The sequence below is a fragment of the Chaetomium tenue genome (assembly GCF_020726465.1).
Source record: "Chaetomium tenue strain MPI-SDFR-AT-0079 chromosome Unknown F5144scaffold_2, whole genome shotgun sequence".
Classification (NCBI taxonomy): domain Eukaryota; kingdom Fungi; phylum Ascomycota; class Sordariomycetes; order Sordariales; family Chaetomiaceae; genus Chaetomium; species Chaetomium tenue.
The window spans coordinates 5,285,222-5,301,604 of record NW_027117330.1 but is presented as its reverse complement, the minus strand read 5'-3'; the positions used below and the strand labels follow the sequence as shown (position 1 = coordinate 5,301,604).

Below are 16,383 nucleotides of genomic sequence, written 5' to 3'. Positions count from 1 at the left end.
TTGCTTGCTAGCCCCAATCCTTTTAAACCTAGAAACCAAGAATGTCCGTTGCGAGCCCATCTCGCGCTTCTTTCCTGAAAAAAGCCAGCAGAGACAGAACAGAAACCCAAACTCCAAACCAAATGCCACGAGTTTTTAGGGGCTAATTACAAAGACCTGTAATTATGCCATCCAAGAGAAACGAAAATAGGAAGCGAAAATCCAGGATCTTCTTCCTTCCTTTCTTCCATGGGCCCGAACCGACCCGAAAGAGGCCCACCGACACAAAAAAAAAAAAAAATATGAGTGTAGGTAAGGTACCCAGGGAGGAGGGTGGTCACAGTGTCCACCGGCGATTCGCAGCCGGGGATGACCTCACCATCCCATCCCTTCCCTTTGGGGCTGGATGAGCCATTTTGGTTCGGCCCGACACCGGCGACGATCCCATGACGACCCCATCACGGATATGTTGGGGCGCTCCGGCGCCGCCTGCCGCTCCGGAGCTCCCGCTCCGTGTCCATGAGCCGGCACTGGACCCACGTGCGGAATGCCATATCGCCGCGCACCGCTTCGCAGTTGAGCAGCTCCGTCAGCGCCCGCTTCATGCCCTCGGTGACCCCGCACAGCTTGGCCTCCTCCACAGCCACATCGGCCAGCGGCGACGACCCGTCCTCGAGGTTGTGGTGGCGATGATGTTCTGAGTCGTGGTGGCTGTTGGGGTAGGAGCCCTTGCGCGCGGGCAGTGAGAAGCTATGTTGGGGTGGCTGGCGCCGCGGCATGTCGGGCGAGAGGGAGCGGCGCGTCGGGGAGCTAGCGGGGCTCGGCGAGACGGGCGTGTACAACGAGTTCTGGCCCGTGGTCGTCGGCCGTAGCTCGTCGATATGCTGGCGCAGCGATTCGTGCTGCTCGTGTAGGAGGAGGTACTTTTGCAGCGCGAGGTCGGTGCAGTGGTGCGGGTAGGGACGCACCGACGACGTCGGCGGTTCGAGGAGTGTGTCTATTGAGATTGGGTTGGCCATGTTCACGGCGCGGAGGTTCATGTTCCCGGTCGTAGACTGTGGTAGAGGCTTCCAAGTGTGTGCTGCTTCGGGCTCAAGAGGGCGGACAGTCGAATCATTGGAAAGCGGGGGTTCGAGGTGGTGATGATGGTTGTGGTTACTCGCAAACGGTGACCTTTACCGGGACTGGGTGGATTGGATAGGTGAGAAGGCGAGATGGACAGGACCTGATGCGGCTGTCCGGGTGTGGGCTCGGGAAATTGCGTGAGACTGCCAAAGAGATGGGAGTTGAAGTTGGCAGCACACGGGTGCGTTCTTGGATGTCGAGCGGTGTTTGCTCATATGTTGCCCCCAGAACCGCGTGTTGAGGGGCGGGAGTATCGATCGAGAGATAAGGATATCAAACGTGGGATACTGCGAGACTGCGAGAGAGGCTGAGTGGAAGGGCTGTGGGGAAGTTTGTTTCTGAATAATTGGGCCAACGTCTCGACTAAACGTTGCGGCTCTTTATTCCACGGTCAATGGCGCTCCGAAAGGTTTGTGATCGTCAGATTGTCGTCACTCGAACTCTGTTTGGCACTGCTGGTAGGCAAAGAAGCTGCCAGTGGTGGGGACAGCAGCCGGGAACTGAGCCCGAGCCGCTGTATGGAGGTTGATCACGGTACGCCGGAGACCGAGTCGGACATTGGGATCCTGTCGTTTGCAGATTGTGTGTTCGGGATTCTTCACCAGGAACGCAACTGAGTTTTGGGACAGTTCGGGCACGAAGCTATCCATATCAAGCCAGCAAGCAGCAAGAACCCCCAGCTTGAACAATATTGGCGTTGGGTATCATCATTTCAGCTGGAAGGGGGCTGATAAGATGAGGTACCTTTGAAGCGACAAAGACAGCCATTGCCGCCGGTAATTCGTGGTGGGTCCTAGCCCCTCCCGTTATTTCCATAGGTACGAACCGGGATTGTGCCCTGGAATTCTCATGGCAAGCTTCCCTGCAACCGCATTGGCACTAGTTGGGGAGTGCAGACGACGGCGAGGTGCCGAGGGCGCCTCCAATGGCCGCCCAGCCGAGACGCACAAGAGCGAGAATTCAACGGTGTGGACACACTCGCCAAGGTATGGGCTGGGCCAGACCATAAGCGGGTGGAGCTCAGCAATTCAAGCCTGACACGTTCCAGCGTGGTGCGCCCCTCCTCCTGAAATAGGTGTTGGTGGAATGATCTTATGACCTTGTCTGGCCAATTCCGACTGCATCCGCTCGATTCCCACGAGAACTTTGCATTTTGTATGTTGGCCGTTCCCGAACAATGTTTGTTCTCTTCGGAAGAGGGCCAAATATCTCGACCAATGTTACCAACCCGTGGTTGTGACGTATTCAGGGGTTGGACGTGCTGAACGGCTGAAGCATCGGGGGATCGGGGGATCGAGAGTTGCCAGTCCCCGCCAACACACCGCTTGGCATCGGGTGGATGATGACGGTCGAACATCAAGGTTGTCATCGAGAAGTAGGGAAAAAAAGCACAAACGAATCCATCCACTCGGCGTCATTAGTTGCCATCCAGCCAGCCAACGTTGCGAATACCCCGGCACACACCCCAGGCTTGCCCGACAGCCCGGAACGAATCCTCCCTCGCATGGTTGCACGACATGCTGTGTGGGCACATGAGGCAAATGATCACGTCAAGTATTGATCTTGTTCTGTTGCTCCGTTTGTTGTCATTGACTATCTCCGCGCTTATCGTACAGCCATCCACTTCTCTCTCAGCACCCTCCCGGCGCGAATATCCGATCACCACCCAGCAGACCCTCCGCCCAAGCATGTGTGACAATCTGGTTGCCTGTAGCGGCTCTGCTGTTTACCTTGACTCCCCAAACCCGCTCTAACTCCCAAAGAACCATGAATCGAGCCAAAGAAAAGCAGTTGTTGATGGCCTTGGGCCTTGATTCATAGCGCAAACTCAATCATGTCCATCCTCTTCAGATACGTGTAGACCGAGTCAGACGGGATGTACGCGTCATACTCTCTCATCCACCAAGCGGCAAACGAGTTCGACCGGGGCCTGGGTGAGAAGACAATCTTGTCCGACGTGAGCATGGCGACCTCCCCTGTGCCGTTGGGCTCCTCCTTCCCCCGCACCTCGCCGAACCCGAGCAGCTCGAGCACCCACGCTCCTTGCAGCTCGGCGAGGATGCCAACCGAGACGATGGCGATGAAGCCGTCGAGCGACTGTGGGTGGCGCCGGGGGAAGGCGAACTCCTCGTCGGCGATGTCGGTGGCCCGGTCCAGCGCCGCGCACATGGCGTTGCCCATCTCGAAGCGGCCCTGCTCGACGTACTCGATGACGTCGTCGAGGCAGGCTTCCACCATCTTGCGGTTCCAGCGCCGGTCGCCCACAACGTCGGATATGTCGGTCTGGAGGGCGTCGTCGTTCCACTCGGCCCGCCACAGAAGCTCCGCCACCTCGCGCGCTACATCCTCGACGCCGCGCGTGTCTTGGACCTGGTAGTCGGCCTTCTCGTCGTACTCGTAGTCGGTGATGGGGTCCGGAGTGGCATCACCGCCGTAGTAGCTCATGGCGTCGTGCTGCTGGTACGGCTCGTTGTCCGAGTACAGTTCCGCCATCTTGTCGTCGTAGATGAGCTCCGTGTACCCTTGCTGCTTTCCCCGTCGGCGGGCCATGCACTCCAGCATTGCGCGAACGGTCTCCATTGCGGTCTTGTGTAGTGTTTGTGAAGACGAGTCCTTGGAGAGCTTGATGCTGATGTGTGATGAGGAAAACAGAGCAGTTCGTGTGTGTAAATTGTCTAGCGAAAGCCGAGTAACAGGCTGTTGCTGCAGGGTGAAGAGAGAAAGGGGAACTAAACGCTCAGAGGACAGGCGTATTTATCTCTGCGAACTGATATGCCACACCGAAGACATTTTCCACTACTTGGAAGCAAAACCTATTGTGTAGTACTTGGCCCTACCACGGCCTGGGCAGGTGGCCTGCCGGTGGCGGACCTGGGGGATGTTGGGGTTGGACCGGCCGACAGACCGGGCGCCGGCCCGGTTCTCGGCCAGGAGGCTTAAGCATGAACTCGAGGCAACATAGACTGAGGGCAAAGGCAACATTCACGCCACTCTGGAAGCTAAGGGAACAGTTTGCATAACGTACTCGCATTACGGATCACTGCTCATTATCGTGATGGCTCAGATGACCAAGCAAACGGTTCGCGATCTTCGTGGTTGACCCGGGCCAGATGGTCGGCCTTTTGGCCACGGCCGCTCTACACCAGCATCAATTGTATGATTGACAGTGCCTGATGCCTTTAAAGCACCCGTATTTGTCGGGATTGGAATTAGTGTTGGTTAGCGGCCGAAGGAAAACGACATGCACGGGATGAGCGATGAGGTTTGCAGGTCCGCACCCGGAGACCATCTGTGTGATAGACAAGTTGGACACAGCAAGATGGTGTGATTGAAGTTGGCTGAGAATGGCCGCACGTAGGCCGTTCGAGCAGGCGGCTTGTCGGCAAGAAAGGATCAGGCAGTCTACTGCGCGGTAGAGAGGAGCTCGTGGACATTCTACATGGTTGTTTGCAGTCCCCTTGTACCGCATATTAAAACGCTTCCAATGGACCGGCAAATTATATTTTTCCCATTACACAGAAAGCATGAACGACGGTGAAAACAGCCACATTATTTTCACCTCAAGCAGGAGGTTGTCCAGTTACGGTACCCAGCCCCTTTCCCGGGACAGCCGCCTTGGTTCTCTATCAGCACGCCAACTGGCGATCTTCCACACCACTCGGCCAACTCGCTCCTGGCCTGTCATGCGTCACCCAAACTCCGACCCATCTAAACGCCTCAAGCAAATCAACAAAACCCGGGGCTCCGCGCCAAGCTGCGCGCAGAAGAAGGCGGGGAGGACAATTGGCGTGTCAGGCCAGACCACACCTAGTCATCAGGCGTGCCGGGGCGGCTACCCTTGTACAGGACAGCCCGTTGCCCGTCGTCCTCTTCCTGATCCTCCCGCCCAAACTTGGTCATGCTGAACTCGGGCACCCGTCTAGACAAAGGTCGCAAGAGGCCGCCGGGGTTCTGCTTCGCGCGCCGCGCCTTTTCCATGTCACGTTCCTTAGCCGCAAGAGCCCGCTCGGCATCGTCGTTGAGGCAAGTGCCCTCAATGCTGAGGTAACCGTAGTCGCCAGCCACGCCGACGTCAAAGTTTTTGATGCGGAACCGCAGTTTTCCGCTCAACTTCTTGCCTTCCCCGTTGACCCAGTAACCCGTGGTGTGGATCTGCTCCACGACTTGTAGCTCCTCGCCGTCGAGAACATCCTCGGCTTCTTGCCCCCCCTGTTCGCCATCATTCTCGTCAGATGCCGAGAAAGCGTTCGGCCGTGCGCCGCCCTTGGCCAAGTCGACCCATTTCCAGATTTCGGGCAAACGCTTCGCCTCAATGCTGGCATTGAACTTGCTCCAGCACACCACACCAATGTGTCCTTCGCTCTGCAGTTGTACAACGCCCTCCATCCATTTGCCTCGAGAAGGGACGAACAACTGGGCATCAAATGTTAACCAGCCGAAGCCGACAGCGTACTCGTCAATCGAGTGTAGCAGGGCGGGCGTTTCGTCTGTTGGCGGGTGTGTGATACTGGCTTTGGCGGGCCTGTCGGAGAGGTTGAGGTTCGAGTAACTGAGGAGTACGCCGCGGAGCAGGGGAGAGTAGTGGTTCAAGAGCGGGTCGAGATGTTGCGCGGCGACGTTTGTCAGAGGCTTGTCGAAGCCGACGGGAAAGAATGGAACGTAGAGCGAAATGGTCTGTGTGAAAAAGGGAAACTCAGAGTCCGATGACACCTCGGCGACCGACTCTTGGGTGGACTGCATCTCTTGTGAGTTGGTTTTGCTCTTCCGCTTCTTTTTTTCTTGGGGTTCGGCATCCGCTCCAGGCAGCTCATCCCTCATCTCGTCGTCCCCGTCCAGCTCTTGTTTTTTGGACTTCTTCTTATCCTTGCGTTTCCTCTCTGCTCCGCCAGCCTCCTCCGCCGGGGCCGGTTCGGGCAGATCGATATCCATGGGTTCTGCTCCTGTCTGTTCGACATCCTTTGCGCGCTTCTTTGACCTCTTGCGCTCCTTCTTCGGTTCGTCGGCTGCTGTTACCCCATCTTGCCCCTCCTCGGCCTCCTCAGGAGCTCTTTGCTTCTTCTTCTTTTTCTTGACGGCCTCACCGGCAGGGACCTCGATGGATTCGGGTTGCGCTGGTCGGTCCTCGGCATCTGCGCTCCTGCTCTTCTTCGACTTCCTCGGGGTTTCTTCCACTACCGCAGCATCTTCTTCCTCCCGCGCCCGCTTCTTCTTATGGTCAGACTTTGTCCGTTTGTGCTTTTTGTCGAGTTTATGGCTGCTGGTGGCTATCGTATCTTGCGAGCTTCCGCCAGCAGTTGCAGACATGATGGGCGGCGAGTGTTGCCTCGATTAGAAGAATCGTTGGGCGATCGGCTTGCAGTTCTCGAGTTCCTTCCAGCGCTGGTCGCAAAAAAATTGTCTGGGATGCCTGCCGCGATGAACTAACATTGGCCAATGAGCTGCGCGAACCTGGAATAGCGTGGTGGGGTTGATCCCCACTCTCACTGTGTCAGGAGCGAACCACCGAACCAAGCACTCAAGTAAACAAGTGAAACTTACAAGTAAAGCCTCGATAAGCGTCAGAGACAACTTTCGGTTTCTTCGCAAAACATAGCCCTAGTCCCATAACGCACGTTTTACGGTCCATCGTATGGGGAAACCATATGTTATGTGTTGAAACAGTCCGCAGTCCAGGGAATGAAACTACTCGGTCTTTGCACCTCGCAAAGTCGTTTACCGTTTCCAACGAAACATACTCTAAGAAAAACAATAGGCGAGCTCCCAGGATAAAGTATCTCCCGAGACACTTCCGGACAAGGTGCCAGTTCCACGGGGAAACGGCTTGATCAGTGAAGTGCACCAGCAAGATAGTCAGCCTGGTGGATCGCCTCTTGCCGGGATGGATGGAAGCCGGTGATATGCGCGCCCTTGAATTACAAACAAGGCGGGGTCTTGATGAGGGGCAGCATGGCGCGATGAGTTGCGAAAGTTGGGAATCGACGCATCTGCTAAGCCACCGCACCTTCTTCAAAGTCTTTTGAAACCTAGAAATAAAAGTCACATTTTCCGAGGCACCATCCACTGACTTTTGATAAACACCACTTCGGTACGGGACCTAGGGAGATAATCACCAACACATCATAATTCGTGCTTAAAGGTTTACCCCGAAATTGAGCAACAATGTCGTCTTTCACAGCATCCAAGATCCTCATTTTCGGTGGCACGGGAACCATCGGGCGCTATATCACAACAGCCCTCCTCCGCACCAAGCCACCTTTCCAGCAATTGACCCTTTTTACATCGCCCAACAGCGCGAAAGAGAAGGCCCAGCAATTGGAGAAGTGGAAGTCGGAGGGTCTCAAAATCATCGTTGGCGATCTCACCTCCGAGGATGATGTGAAGGCTGCGTACGATGGCATCGACACCGTCATCTCAGCGGTAGGGAGAGGTGGCCTTCAACATCAGATCAACCTCCTTAGGCTCGCCGAAGCCTCAGAGACTGTCCAATGGTTTCTCCCATCCGAGTTTGGCACCGACATCGAGCACAACGAGAAGAGCCCAAATGAGCCGCCACATCAGCTCAAGCTGCAGGTGCGAAAGTACATCCGCGAGAACCTGAAGCGAGTCAAGGTCACATACGTGGTGACTGGCCCTTACTTCGACATGTGGGTGGACGCCGCCCCTGGTCTCGAGTTCGCCGGCGGATTTGTCCCTGCCAAGAAGCACGCATACTTGATCGAGGATGGCAACGGCAAGGTCGGATTTTGCACAATGCCAGAGTGAGTCGCCTTAAACAAACGCCGATAACATGCACGCTAACTTGGTTGGCAGTGTTGGCAAGTTCGTGGCCGCCACCCTGAAATCGCCCGATGCGTCTTTCGGTAAGGCTCTCAAAGTTCAGAGTTTCGTTGTCACGCCCAACGAGGTCTTGGCCGAGTATGAGCGACAAACCGGCGGCGAATGGGGGACGACCTTGACACCACTTGATGAGATCAAAAAGCTCGAGGCCAAGTTGTGGGAGGAGAAGAATCCTCGCGCGACGCTTGTCACGCTGCGGCGGATCTGGGGTGAGGGAGGCACTTTGTATGCCCAGAATGATAACGATGTGGTTGCGTCGCACCTCGAGGGACTTGATTCACTTGCAGCAGCGGTCAAGAAGGCGCTTGCGGGCGGTTACAAGCAAGACACCTTTTAGGGTGATGCGTTGTTCGAGGCATGGACTGAGAAAGCGAACGCTTAAATGCATAACCGAGCTTCGTGTGGTTGGTTATTCGCAACCAACCAACAGCGGCTGACACCCTGGAGTTCAGCTCCCCGCCAATCTGCCCGGGTGGTCTGGAACGCTTCCGACTTCAGACTGCTTGCTTGCCCTTTGCATCTCAACCTTCATGCTAAGCTCAGCTCATTAATCCATATTCCACCATGCCTGTCAATTAGCGACTTATTTAGCACAACAATCAAATCTTTGCTTGCGATGACTTCGGCGCTTGGGGATGTCACGCCGTACCTGGTGTTGCTCGTGGCGGTAGCCACCCTCGGCCCACTCCAGTTTGGCTACCATTTGGTGAGAGGCAGATGCCAAACCCCAACCTCCATCTTCGAGGTGAACTTTGGGCGGCTTCGCTAACGTTGTGCTTCCAACACTGGCAGGCCGAATTGAACGCGCCCCAAGATGTCATCACTTGCCAGACGAAGTCCGTCACGGCGCCGTCCTTCACGGAAAAGCTGATGTCCTTCGGTTCCAGCTCGAGCTCAACTACCGCTGCCGACTGTATCCCCATGACTGCAGCGTCGTTCGCCGCCATATCGGCCGTATTTACAGTTGGTGGGCTGGTCGGGGCGCTGGCTGCTGGCCCCTTTACATCGCGCCGTGGCCGCTGGCTCTCGATGCAGGCAACCGCCGTGTTCTACCTTTTTGGATCTGCTATCGAGACGTTCGCCGCTTCGGTTCCGGTCATGATAATCGCCCGTTTTCTCACAGGAATTGGTGCTGGCGCCAGCACAGTCATCGTACCGTTGTACATCAGCGAGGTGGCCCCGCCTACGAAGCGTGGCTTTTTCGGCGCCTTCACCCAGATCAGCATCAACGTTGGTATCCTGTTTACCCAGACCTTGGGTTACTTCCTGAGCCACGACAGTGCCTGGCGGTGGATTTTCGGCACTGGTGTTATCATTGCGGTTTCCCAGGCCGTCGGCCTGCTGATTGTTCCGGAAAGCCCGTCCTGGACGGCGAATGTGAAGGGCGAGGTTGGCCATGCCCGCCGCGCTCTGCAGCGAATTCGGGGTAAGCACAGCAATATCGATGAGGAAGTGGAGGCCTGGGGTGCGGGTGATGGGAGGCCGCCCGGCGAGCGCGAGCGGTTGCTTGCTGCGGAGGATACGGAGTCGGCCGAGGCTGGTACCGGGTTGCAACCGCCGTCATCCCCCGGCTCGAAGTCACCGAAGGCCCACCTGGGGTTTGTCCAAGTCGTACGTGACCCGCTGTATCGCCCGGCCATCATTGCTGTGGTTGGTATCATGTTCGCCCAGCAGCTTTGTGGCATCAACTCTATCATCATGTACTCCGTGTCACTTCTCAACGATCTTCTCCCGATCAGCTCAGCGCTGCTCACCATCATGATCTCGGTCATCAACCTGGGCACGACTATGGCCGCATCGCCGCTCCCGGACCGACTCGGCCGCAAGACTTGCCTCCTGATATCTGTCATCGGCCAAGGCTCGAGCTCATTGGCACTCGCCCTCTCTATTAGGTTTGGTTTGAAGATCATGTCGGCGGTCGCGGTTCTCCTCTTCGTTGCCTTCTTCGCGATTGGCCTTGGCCCCGTGCCTTTCATCATGGCCTCGGAACTGGTCGGCCCAGAAGCCGTTGGCGCCACCCAGTCTTGGGCGCTGGGGGCCAACTACATTGCGACCTTCATCGTCGCGTACTTGTTCCCCATTGTCAATCAAGCCTTGAACGACGCCTTGGGTGGTGCTGGATGGGCTTACTTCATCTTCGCAGGCTTTGCCCTTTTGTGGACGGCATTTATCGGGAGGAACGTGCCTGAGACGAAGGGGAAGAGGGATGCCGATGAAGTTTGGGGCCGGACAAGACGCACCGACTGATAACGATGGACCGTAGGGTGCCTGATCGGTACCGGTGGGGTGGGTTTGCAATACTTGTACATGTGTGTGTTTCTTGCTCTTAAATCCTCATCAAGGTTTCCGAAACGCGCGCTTGCTGCGAACCATTTGCTCTAATAACCCAATGCCGCCTCTCACACCGTCAATGACCAAGAGTTCATGGGCTTTCTCTGGCCCATACTCATCAACGGCCACAGATCGAATGATTTCTTCCAACCCGGCCATGCCTGCGCAGCCCATGACGACACACTCAACATCCCCTTTTTTAAGGAGCCTCGTGGTAGCCTCCACTAGCTTCTCTTGCACAACTTCGGGATCAACGCCTCCGTGAAAGTCGCCCGCATTGAGACCCGTCGTTTCAACCCCGACAAACTTGGTGCTGGAGACATTGGACTGAATCCCCAAAAAGCTATCCAGTCCCTCGCTTAAGTGTTGCTCCCAGAATTTGCCCGTCGTCACAATACCCCATTTCTTCCCGGGTCGCAGCAATGACAGGCATGTCAAGATGCTAGCCTCAAAAATACCCGTTACCGCGAGTTTGCCGAATTCGCCGTCCCTATCGGCCAACATGCCAACCAATGGATGGACGCTGAAACAGGCCACAAGCACTGCGTCGTAATGTTTGAGTAGCCCTATTTCGTCTAAGTTCTGGGTTACAATCCTGGCGCTATTGTGGACGTCGTTGCCATCGTTGATGCTTGCAGGGCTTTCGTCAGGGGCGGTGTAAGTGTGCACTTCGGTGGACTGGTTGGCAGGTTAGCTACGTAGGTAATTAGATATTTTTGTTCCCTTCTTCACTAGACCGTCAAGCTATGGGCCGGGCGACATCGCATACTTGAGAGAGCTCCATTTCACGGATACCTTGCTCCAAGCCATGCGTCATGCTCTTGGACGAGTTGGGGTTCAAGACCAAGATTTTGGTTGTCCGCCTAATGAAGTTGGTGGCCATTTTTGCGGTTTTTGTCAAGCTTCCGTGACTTTGAGCCTGTCGATTCTCCTCGATGCATTGATGCCGGAGTTGTGTTGTTGTTTGCTTCATGGAAACCCCACTTGTGTATGGTTGCTCTGCGGGGTATCACGTGGGTCCTGCCTCAATCCCCTGCATCCCCAGCCACAGCGTTGCTGACGCACTGTGAGAGGCAGCTGCCAGGGTTCCAGGAGGTGCTGCCCGCCGCAACCCCACCACCACCTCAACCCGAGACATCACCACGCCGTAGCTTGCTGTCGACACCCAGCGGCTCGTCGGTCGCAACCATTTCTCTGTCCAACCGTCCATTTTGCTTCCAGTAGCTGCCGCGCAGTTTGACAATGGCGAACCCGCCCCCCATAGGTAAGGACGATTTGCCAATGAGCGACCGCATTATGGCGCCCAGCAGTGGGCAAGCACCACAGAACACCGGACTGGAGCTAACCTCTTTATTTCTCTTCTAGTTCTCGATGGCGGTACCGGCTTTCTCAAGGTCGGCTATGCCGCCCAAAACTTCCCCGAGTTCCAATACCCGTCTATCGTCGGCCGGCCGATCCTCCGTACCGAAGAAAAGGGCGGGAGCGACATGATAATCAAGGACATTATGTGCGGAGACGAGGCCGCTGCGGCACGCACCATGCTTCAGGTCAGCTACCCGATGGAAAACGGCATCGTCAAGAAGTGGGACGACATGCAGCACCTGTGGGACTACACCTTCTACGAAAAGATGAAGGTCGACCCGCGCGGCCGCAAGATCCTCCTGACCGAGCCGCCCCTCAACCCTCTAAAGAACCGCGAGCAGATGTGTGAGGTCATGTTTGAGCGGTACCAATTTGGCGGAGTCTACGTTGCTATCCAGGCCGTCCTGGCGCTGTATGCCCAAGGTGCGCCCCCTGGAGTCTGAGTGTTGGAGCCTGTTGCTGTGCGGAAACCTGCCACTGGACTGTCGCACTAACCCCATTACCATTTGCGCAGGTCTCAGCTCCGGCGTGGTTGTCGACTCCGGCGACGGCGTGACGCATATTGTCCCCGTCTACGAATCCGTCGTCCTAAACCACCTTACGCGTCGCCTGGACGTGGCCGGCCGTGATGTCACACGCAACCTCATCGCCCTCCTGCTGCGTAGAGGATACGCGCTGAACCGGACGGCCGATTTCGAGACGGTGCGCCAGATCAAGGAGAAGCTCTGCTATGTTTCCTACGACTTGGAGCTGGACAAGCGGTTAAGCGAGGACACGACGGTCCTGGTGGAGAGCTACACATTGCCCGACGGGCGGGTTATCCGCGTTGGTTCGGAGCGGTTCGAGGCCCCCGAGTGCCTGTTCCAGCCGCACCTTGTCGACTGCGACCAGCCGGGCATCGCCGAGTTCCTCTTCAACACCATCCAGTCCGCCGATGTCGATGTTCGTTCGTCCCTCTTCAAGGCGATCGTCTTGTCGGGTGGTAGCAGCATGTACCCCGGCCTGCCGTCACGTCTGGAGAAGGAGATTAAGCAGCTGTGGCTCACGAGGGTGCTAGGGGGAAACCCGGAGCGGCTGAGCAAGTTCAAGGTCAGGATAGAAGATCCGCCACGGAGGCGGCACATGGTGTTCCTCGGCGGTGCAGTGCTGGCCAACATCATGGCCGACAAGGAGAGCATGTGGATTTCGAAGCAAGAATGGGAGGAGCAGGGCACCCGAGTCTTGGAGAAGCTGGGCCCCAGATAGGTCGGTTCGGTATAGCAAGCGTTGCGTTTTTAGACGACGAAAAGACTGGGTGTGTTGATGATGCCGACCTTGCGCCTCCTCGCCGTGATTGACCGTGTTATTAGGTGCCTCCCTGGTTGATCTCGATTTGCTCTCCGAATCTCGAGAGGCGAACTAATCTGGGGAACTCCTGCGTCTAACATATTTTCTAGCCAACTCAGCCCGGAGTTGTTAGGACGGGCAGTCTTTCGGCCGCCAAGCACCGAAACACCCATGGAAGCCCCACCTCTGCGCAAACCATCCAAACCATCTCATTCATTCGCAACATCGACCGGAAAACTAGTGTGTCCCATCCATCCATCACACCTGCCAATCGTCATCGCAGTCCTTCCTCGGTTTGGGCAGCAATGAGAGCACACGGCAACGCCGGCAATTTCGCTACATGATCTCATGCCCCCGACTTCTCCGCACTTGCCCGCATTTGCCCGCGCTTGAGCGTATCCGTTCGGCGTTTTGCTGACTCGTCTCATTCGGTAATCTTGCCCCATCCTGGGTCCAGTCGCGTTTGGCTTCCGGGCTTGTCCCCTGCTGGCCTCCAACCCACTCGAGCCACTCATCCGCCCCCGGCCATCAGATGAGCCTCACAAATCCGCCCTCCTCAGCTACCGGCCCGGGGTCGGTCTCCGCTGCCCGAACGCAGTCATTGAAGAGGAGCGTCCAGGCCGCCTTTGAAGGTAACGTGAATGTTGCGGGTTCCATCATCTTTCATCTCTTTTCCCGTCCTGTGTCTCGTTCATCAACCCCCATCAAGGCCAACTTAGTCCCCCGTATTGTAACCGGGCTGTGGCTACCCGAAGAGCCCGAGATTTGTCAAGTTTTTGACTGACTCGGTCCTCTCGCCTCTTTGAGGGGCCTAACTCCGACGGGGGGTGTTTTGGAGCTGTTATTTTACTTTACACCCCTCGATGCTGCAGCATGCGGTGCTCTTCTTGATCGGGCCGCGTTCTACTTGGACGGTTTCATCATGAACAACCATTACCATCCAACCGGACACCGAGACGCCAAGACATATGCCGGCGATCAACCCTGGCCTCAGTGGCCGGGGGTCCCGTCTGGTTTGTCCAGCTCATCGGGGCTCTTGCAGAACCGTTATTACGCAGCCGCCGGCCCCTTTCCCCTCCTCCCCTACCTCGGCGAGCTCGGAGCAGGCCCGGACACCGCCATGAACCAGGCCAAACGCCAGAGGGCTGAAGTCAGCTACCAGCAGCCGAGGCCTTGTCAGTGATCACGCTCGTTCCGTTTTTGATCCGTTTTTGATCTGGAGTCGACCCCAACATATCAACCCCCCGCCTGAGAGCTAACTCGTCGCCACAGACCCGACGGGCCGCGGGACCGGATCCATGGGCTACCAAAGCAAAGTGCGAGTAACAGACAAGTACAAAGTCGTCGGCTTCATCAGCAGCGGCACATATGGCCGCGTCTACAAGGCCCTGGGCCGCCACGGCCAGCCGGGCGAGTTCGCCATCAAGAAGTTCAAGCCCGACAAGGAAGGGGAGCAGGCGTCGTACACGGGCATCTCGCAGTCGGCCGTTCGGGAGATGGCGCTGTGTTCCGAACTCCACCATCCCAACGTGATCCGGCTAGTCGAGATCATCCTCGAGGACAAGTGCATCTTCATGGTCTTCGAGTATGCCGAACACGACCTGCTGCAGATCATCCACCACCACACCCAACAACCTCGCCATCCGATACCACCCAGCACCATCAAGAGCATTATGTTCCAGCTGCTCAATGGCTGCCAATACCTCCACACGAATTGGGTGCTGCACCGCGACCTTAAGCCTGCCAACATCATGGTAACCTCGAGCGGCGAGGTCAAGATCGGCGATCTCGGACTCGCCCGTCTCTCCTACAAGCCTCTCCACAGTCTTTACGGCGGAGATAAAGTGGTGGTCACGATATGGTACCGAGCGCCCGAACTACTCCTTGGCAGTCGGCACTACACGCCTGCGATCGACATGTGGGCTCTGGGCTGCATCTTTGCCGAGCTGCTCTCGTTGCGACCGATATTCAAGGGCGAGGAAGCCAAGATGGACAGCAAGAAGACGGTGCCGTTCCAGCGAAACCAGATGCAGAAGATCGTTGATATCATGGGCCTTCCGACGAAGGAGCGCTGGCCGCTGCTGACCAGCACCACCGAGTACAGCCAGCTCTCGACCCTCCAACCCCCCATCCACCACGGCGGACACCACCACGGCCACCACTACCAATCCCAGCGCCAAGCCGCAGCAGCGAACGCCGGGGTAAGCCACCTCGAGAAGTGGTACTACAACACCATCAACCAACAGACCGGCGGGTCCGGGCCGGGGTCGGGCACGAGCCCGTTGGCGAGCCTCGGGGCGGAGGGGTACAAGCTGCTGGCGGGCCTGCTCGAGTACGACCCGCAACGGCGGCTGACGGCGGCGGCGGCGCTGCAGCACCCCTTCTTCAGCACGGGCGACCCCGTCAGCGCCAACTGCTTCGAGGGCCTCAAGACCGAGTACCCACACCGCCGCGTCAGCCAGGACGACAACGACATCCGCACCAGCTCGCTACCGGGGACCAAGCGTAGTGGCTTGCCGGACGACTCACTCCGTCCTGGGAAGCGCGTCAAGGAGGGGTAGTTGGTGGTGACGAGACTGGTTCGTTGTAGTATATGCATTGGATGAGGAGGGGGCAAGGGAGTCGTTGACCGGCACGGCGTTTACAGTCTTCAGCATTTGGGTGGCGTAGGGATATAATAGATGCATGCGTGCTGCTAGCGTTTCAAAAATAGCATGTTGGATTTCCGGTTACAGGCAGGCCCCAGCAAGGGGTATGGTATGGAGGCAGTCAAAGGTTCACATTAATATACCATAGTCGCAACACAAATCACGGGCCCGCATCAGTTCCAGACTTTGTGTTCATTCCCGACGTTCTCAAACTCCGACGTTGCCAATCCTCCCTCCTTCCCTCCTCCTCGCTCCTTGGGTATAGACAGTGTTCCTCCGGCTATGGTGAACAGATGAAGACAAAAACGGGGCGCTAGGGTGCAGCGCCCGGGCCCCGTGCATTAAGATATAAAGAGGTCGTTAAAGTGGACGTGACAGAACATAGGGAAAACCGCGCGGCTGAAGTGTGGTGCAGAGACGTGGCGTGGCGTGGCGCGGCGGGCCAGCAAAAGGACGTGTAGCAGGACATAAAATTAGGGCGGGGGGTGCAGCCCATTAGGGAAATCGGGAGTTGAGTAGCGAGAGTTGCTCCTTCAAGCGGGCCGGCGTCGTGGAGATGCCGCTACCGTTCGCGGCCTGTGCCGGTATTGGTTATAGTAAAGGAGCCCCGTTGTTGGCTTTCGGGTGATTGTTGTGTTGCTTTGCTTGAAGGAATGATCGGGGGTAGATGGATGAGTCCGTTCGCAGCCGCCGTCAAGCCGGCGCTGTGTAGTGCCATAGCGTGACAGGCGGGTTGAATGGGCCGTTGAACCGCGTTCGGCTGTCGAGTACACCG

General features: G+C 56.9%; 7 protein-coding genes across 7 annotated transcripts; 3 read left to right on the top strand and 4 right to left on the bottom strand.

Moving 5' to 3' along the window:
* Positions 1 to 437: 437 nt before the first annotated feature.
* Positions 438 to 998, bottom strand: F5144DRAFT_481728 (uncharacterized protein; the record flags this gene model as incomplete). Its single annotated transcript, XM_066785303.1, has 1 exon — positions 438 to 998. The coding sequence occupies one exon, from the start codon at positions 996 to 998 to the stop codon at positions 438 to 440; it is 561 nt and encodes a 186-aa protein (XP_066647478.1).
* Positions 999 to 2,349: 1,351 nt separating this feature from the next.
* Positions 2,350 to 3,684, bottom strand: F5144DRAFT_591070 (uncharacterized protein; the record flags this gene model as incomplete). Its single annotated transcript, XM_066790222.1, has 3 exons — positions 2,350 to 2,428; positions 2,860 to 2,913; positions 2,996 to 3,684. 3 exons carry the CDS (start codon positions 3,682 to 3,684, stop codon positions 2,350 to 2,352), a joined length of 822 nt encoding a protein of 273 aa, XP_066647477.1.
* An 832-nt stretch (positions 3,685 to 4,516) lies between these two features.
* F5144DRAFT_565258 (uncharacterized protein) lies at positions 4,517 to 6,548 on the bottom strand. The gene has a single exon (XM_066788482.1). The coding sequence runs from the start codon at positions 6,406 to 6,408 to the stop codon at positions 4,912 to 4,914; it is 1,497 nt and encodes a 498-aa protein (XP_066647476.1). The 5' UTR covers positions 6,409 to 6,548; the 3' UTR covers positions 4,517 to 4,911.
* A 715-nt stretch (positions 6,549 to 7,263) lies between these two features.
* On the top strand, positions 7,264 to 10,188 carry F5144DRAFT_591068 (major facilitator superfamily domain-containing protein; the record flags this gene model as incomplete). The annotated part of the gene is made up of 3 exons (XM_066790221.1): positions 7,264 to 7,862; positions 7,915 to 8,233; positions 8,734 to 10,188. The coding sequence occupies 3 exons, from the start codon at positions 7,264 to 7,266 to the stop codon at positions 10,186 to 10,188; spliced, it is 2,373 nt and encodes a 790-aa protein (XP_066647475.1).
* Positions 10,189 to 10,278: 90 nt separating this feature from the next.
* F5144DRAFT_481861 (Asp/Glu/hydantoin racemase) lies at positions 10,279 to 11,155 on the bottom strand (the record flags this gene model as incomplete). Its single annotated transcript, XM_066785307.1, has 2 exons — positions 10,279 to 10,950; positions 11,042 to 11,155. 2 exons carry the CDS (start codon positions 11,153 to 11,155, stop codon positions 10,279 to 10,281), a joined length of 786 nt encoding a protein of 261 aa, XP_066647474.1.
* A 194-nt stretch (positions 11,156 to 11,349) lies between these two features.
* Positions 11,350 to 12,946, top strand: F5144DRAFT_565250 (actin family). Its single transcript, XM_066788481.1, has 3 exons — positions 11,350 to 11,536; positions 11,638 to 12,057; positions 12,149 to 12,946. The coding sequence occupies exons 1-3, from the start codon at positions 11,515 to 11,517 to the stop codon at positions 12,877 to 12,879; spliced, it is 1,173 nt and encodes a 390-aa protein (XP_066647473.1). The 5' UTR covers positions 11,350 to 11,514; the 3' UTR covers positions 12,880 to 12,946.
* A 733-nt stretch (positions 12,947 to 13,679) lies between these two features.
* Positions 13,680 to 15,911, top strand: F5144DRAFT_150822 (Serine/threonine-protein kinase SSN3). The gene is made up of 2 exons (XM_066782471.1): positions 13,680 to 14,135; positions 14,233 to 15,911. The coding sequence occupies exons 1-2, from the start codon at positions 13,883 to 13,885 to the stop codon at positions 15,519 to 15,521; spliced, it is 1,542 nt and encodes a 513-aa protein (XP_066647472.1). The 5' UTR covers positions 13,680 to 13,882; the 3' UTR covers positions 15,522 to 15,911.
* Positions 15,912 to 16,383: the final 472 nt, after the last annotated feature.

Coding starts and splice junctions, on each gene's coding strand:
- F5144DRAFT_565258 (XM_066788482.1), bottom strand. CDS start 6,408: ATGTCTGCAACTGCTGGCGGAAGCTCGCAAGATACGATAGCCACCAGC.
- F5144DRAFT_565250 (XM_066788481.1), top strand. CDS start 11,515: ATGGCGAACCCGCCCCCCATAG. Junction 11,537..11,637: donor GGCGAACCCGCCCCCCATAG/GTAAGGACGATT, acceptor TTTCTCTTCTAG/TTCTCGATGGCGGTACCGGC. Junction 12,058..12,148: donor CCTGGCGCTGTATGCCCAAG/GTGCGCCCCCTG, acceptor CCATTTGCGCAG/GTCTCAGCTCCGGCGTGGTT.
- F5144DRAFT_150822 (XM_066782471.1), top strand. CDS start 13,883: ATGAACAACCATTACCATCCAACCGGACACCGAGACGCCAAGACATAT. Junction 14,136..14,232: donor CTACCAGCAGCCGAGGCCTT/GTCAGTGATCAC, acceptor TCGTCGCCACAG/ACCCGACGGGCCGCGGGACC.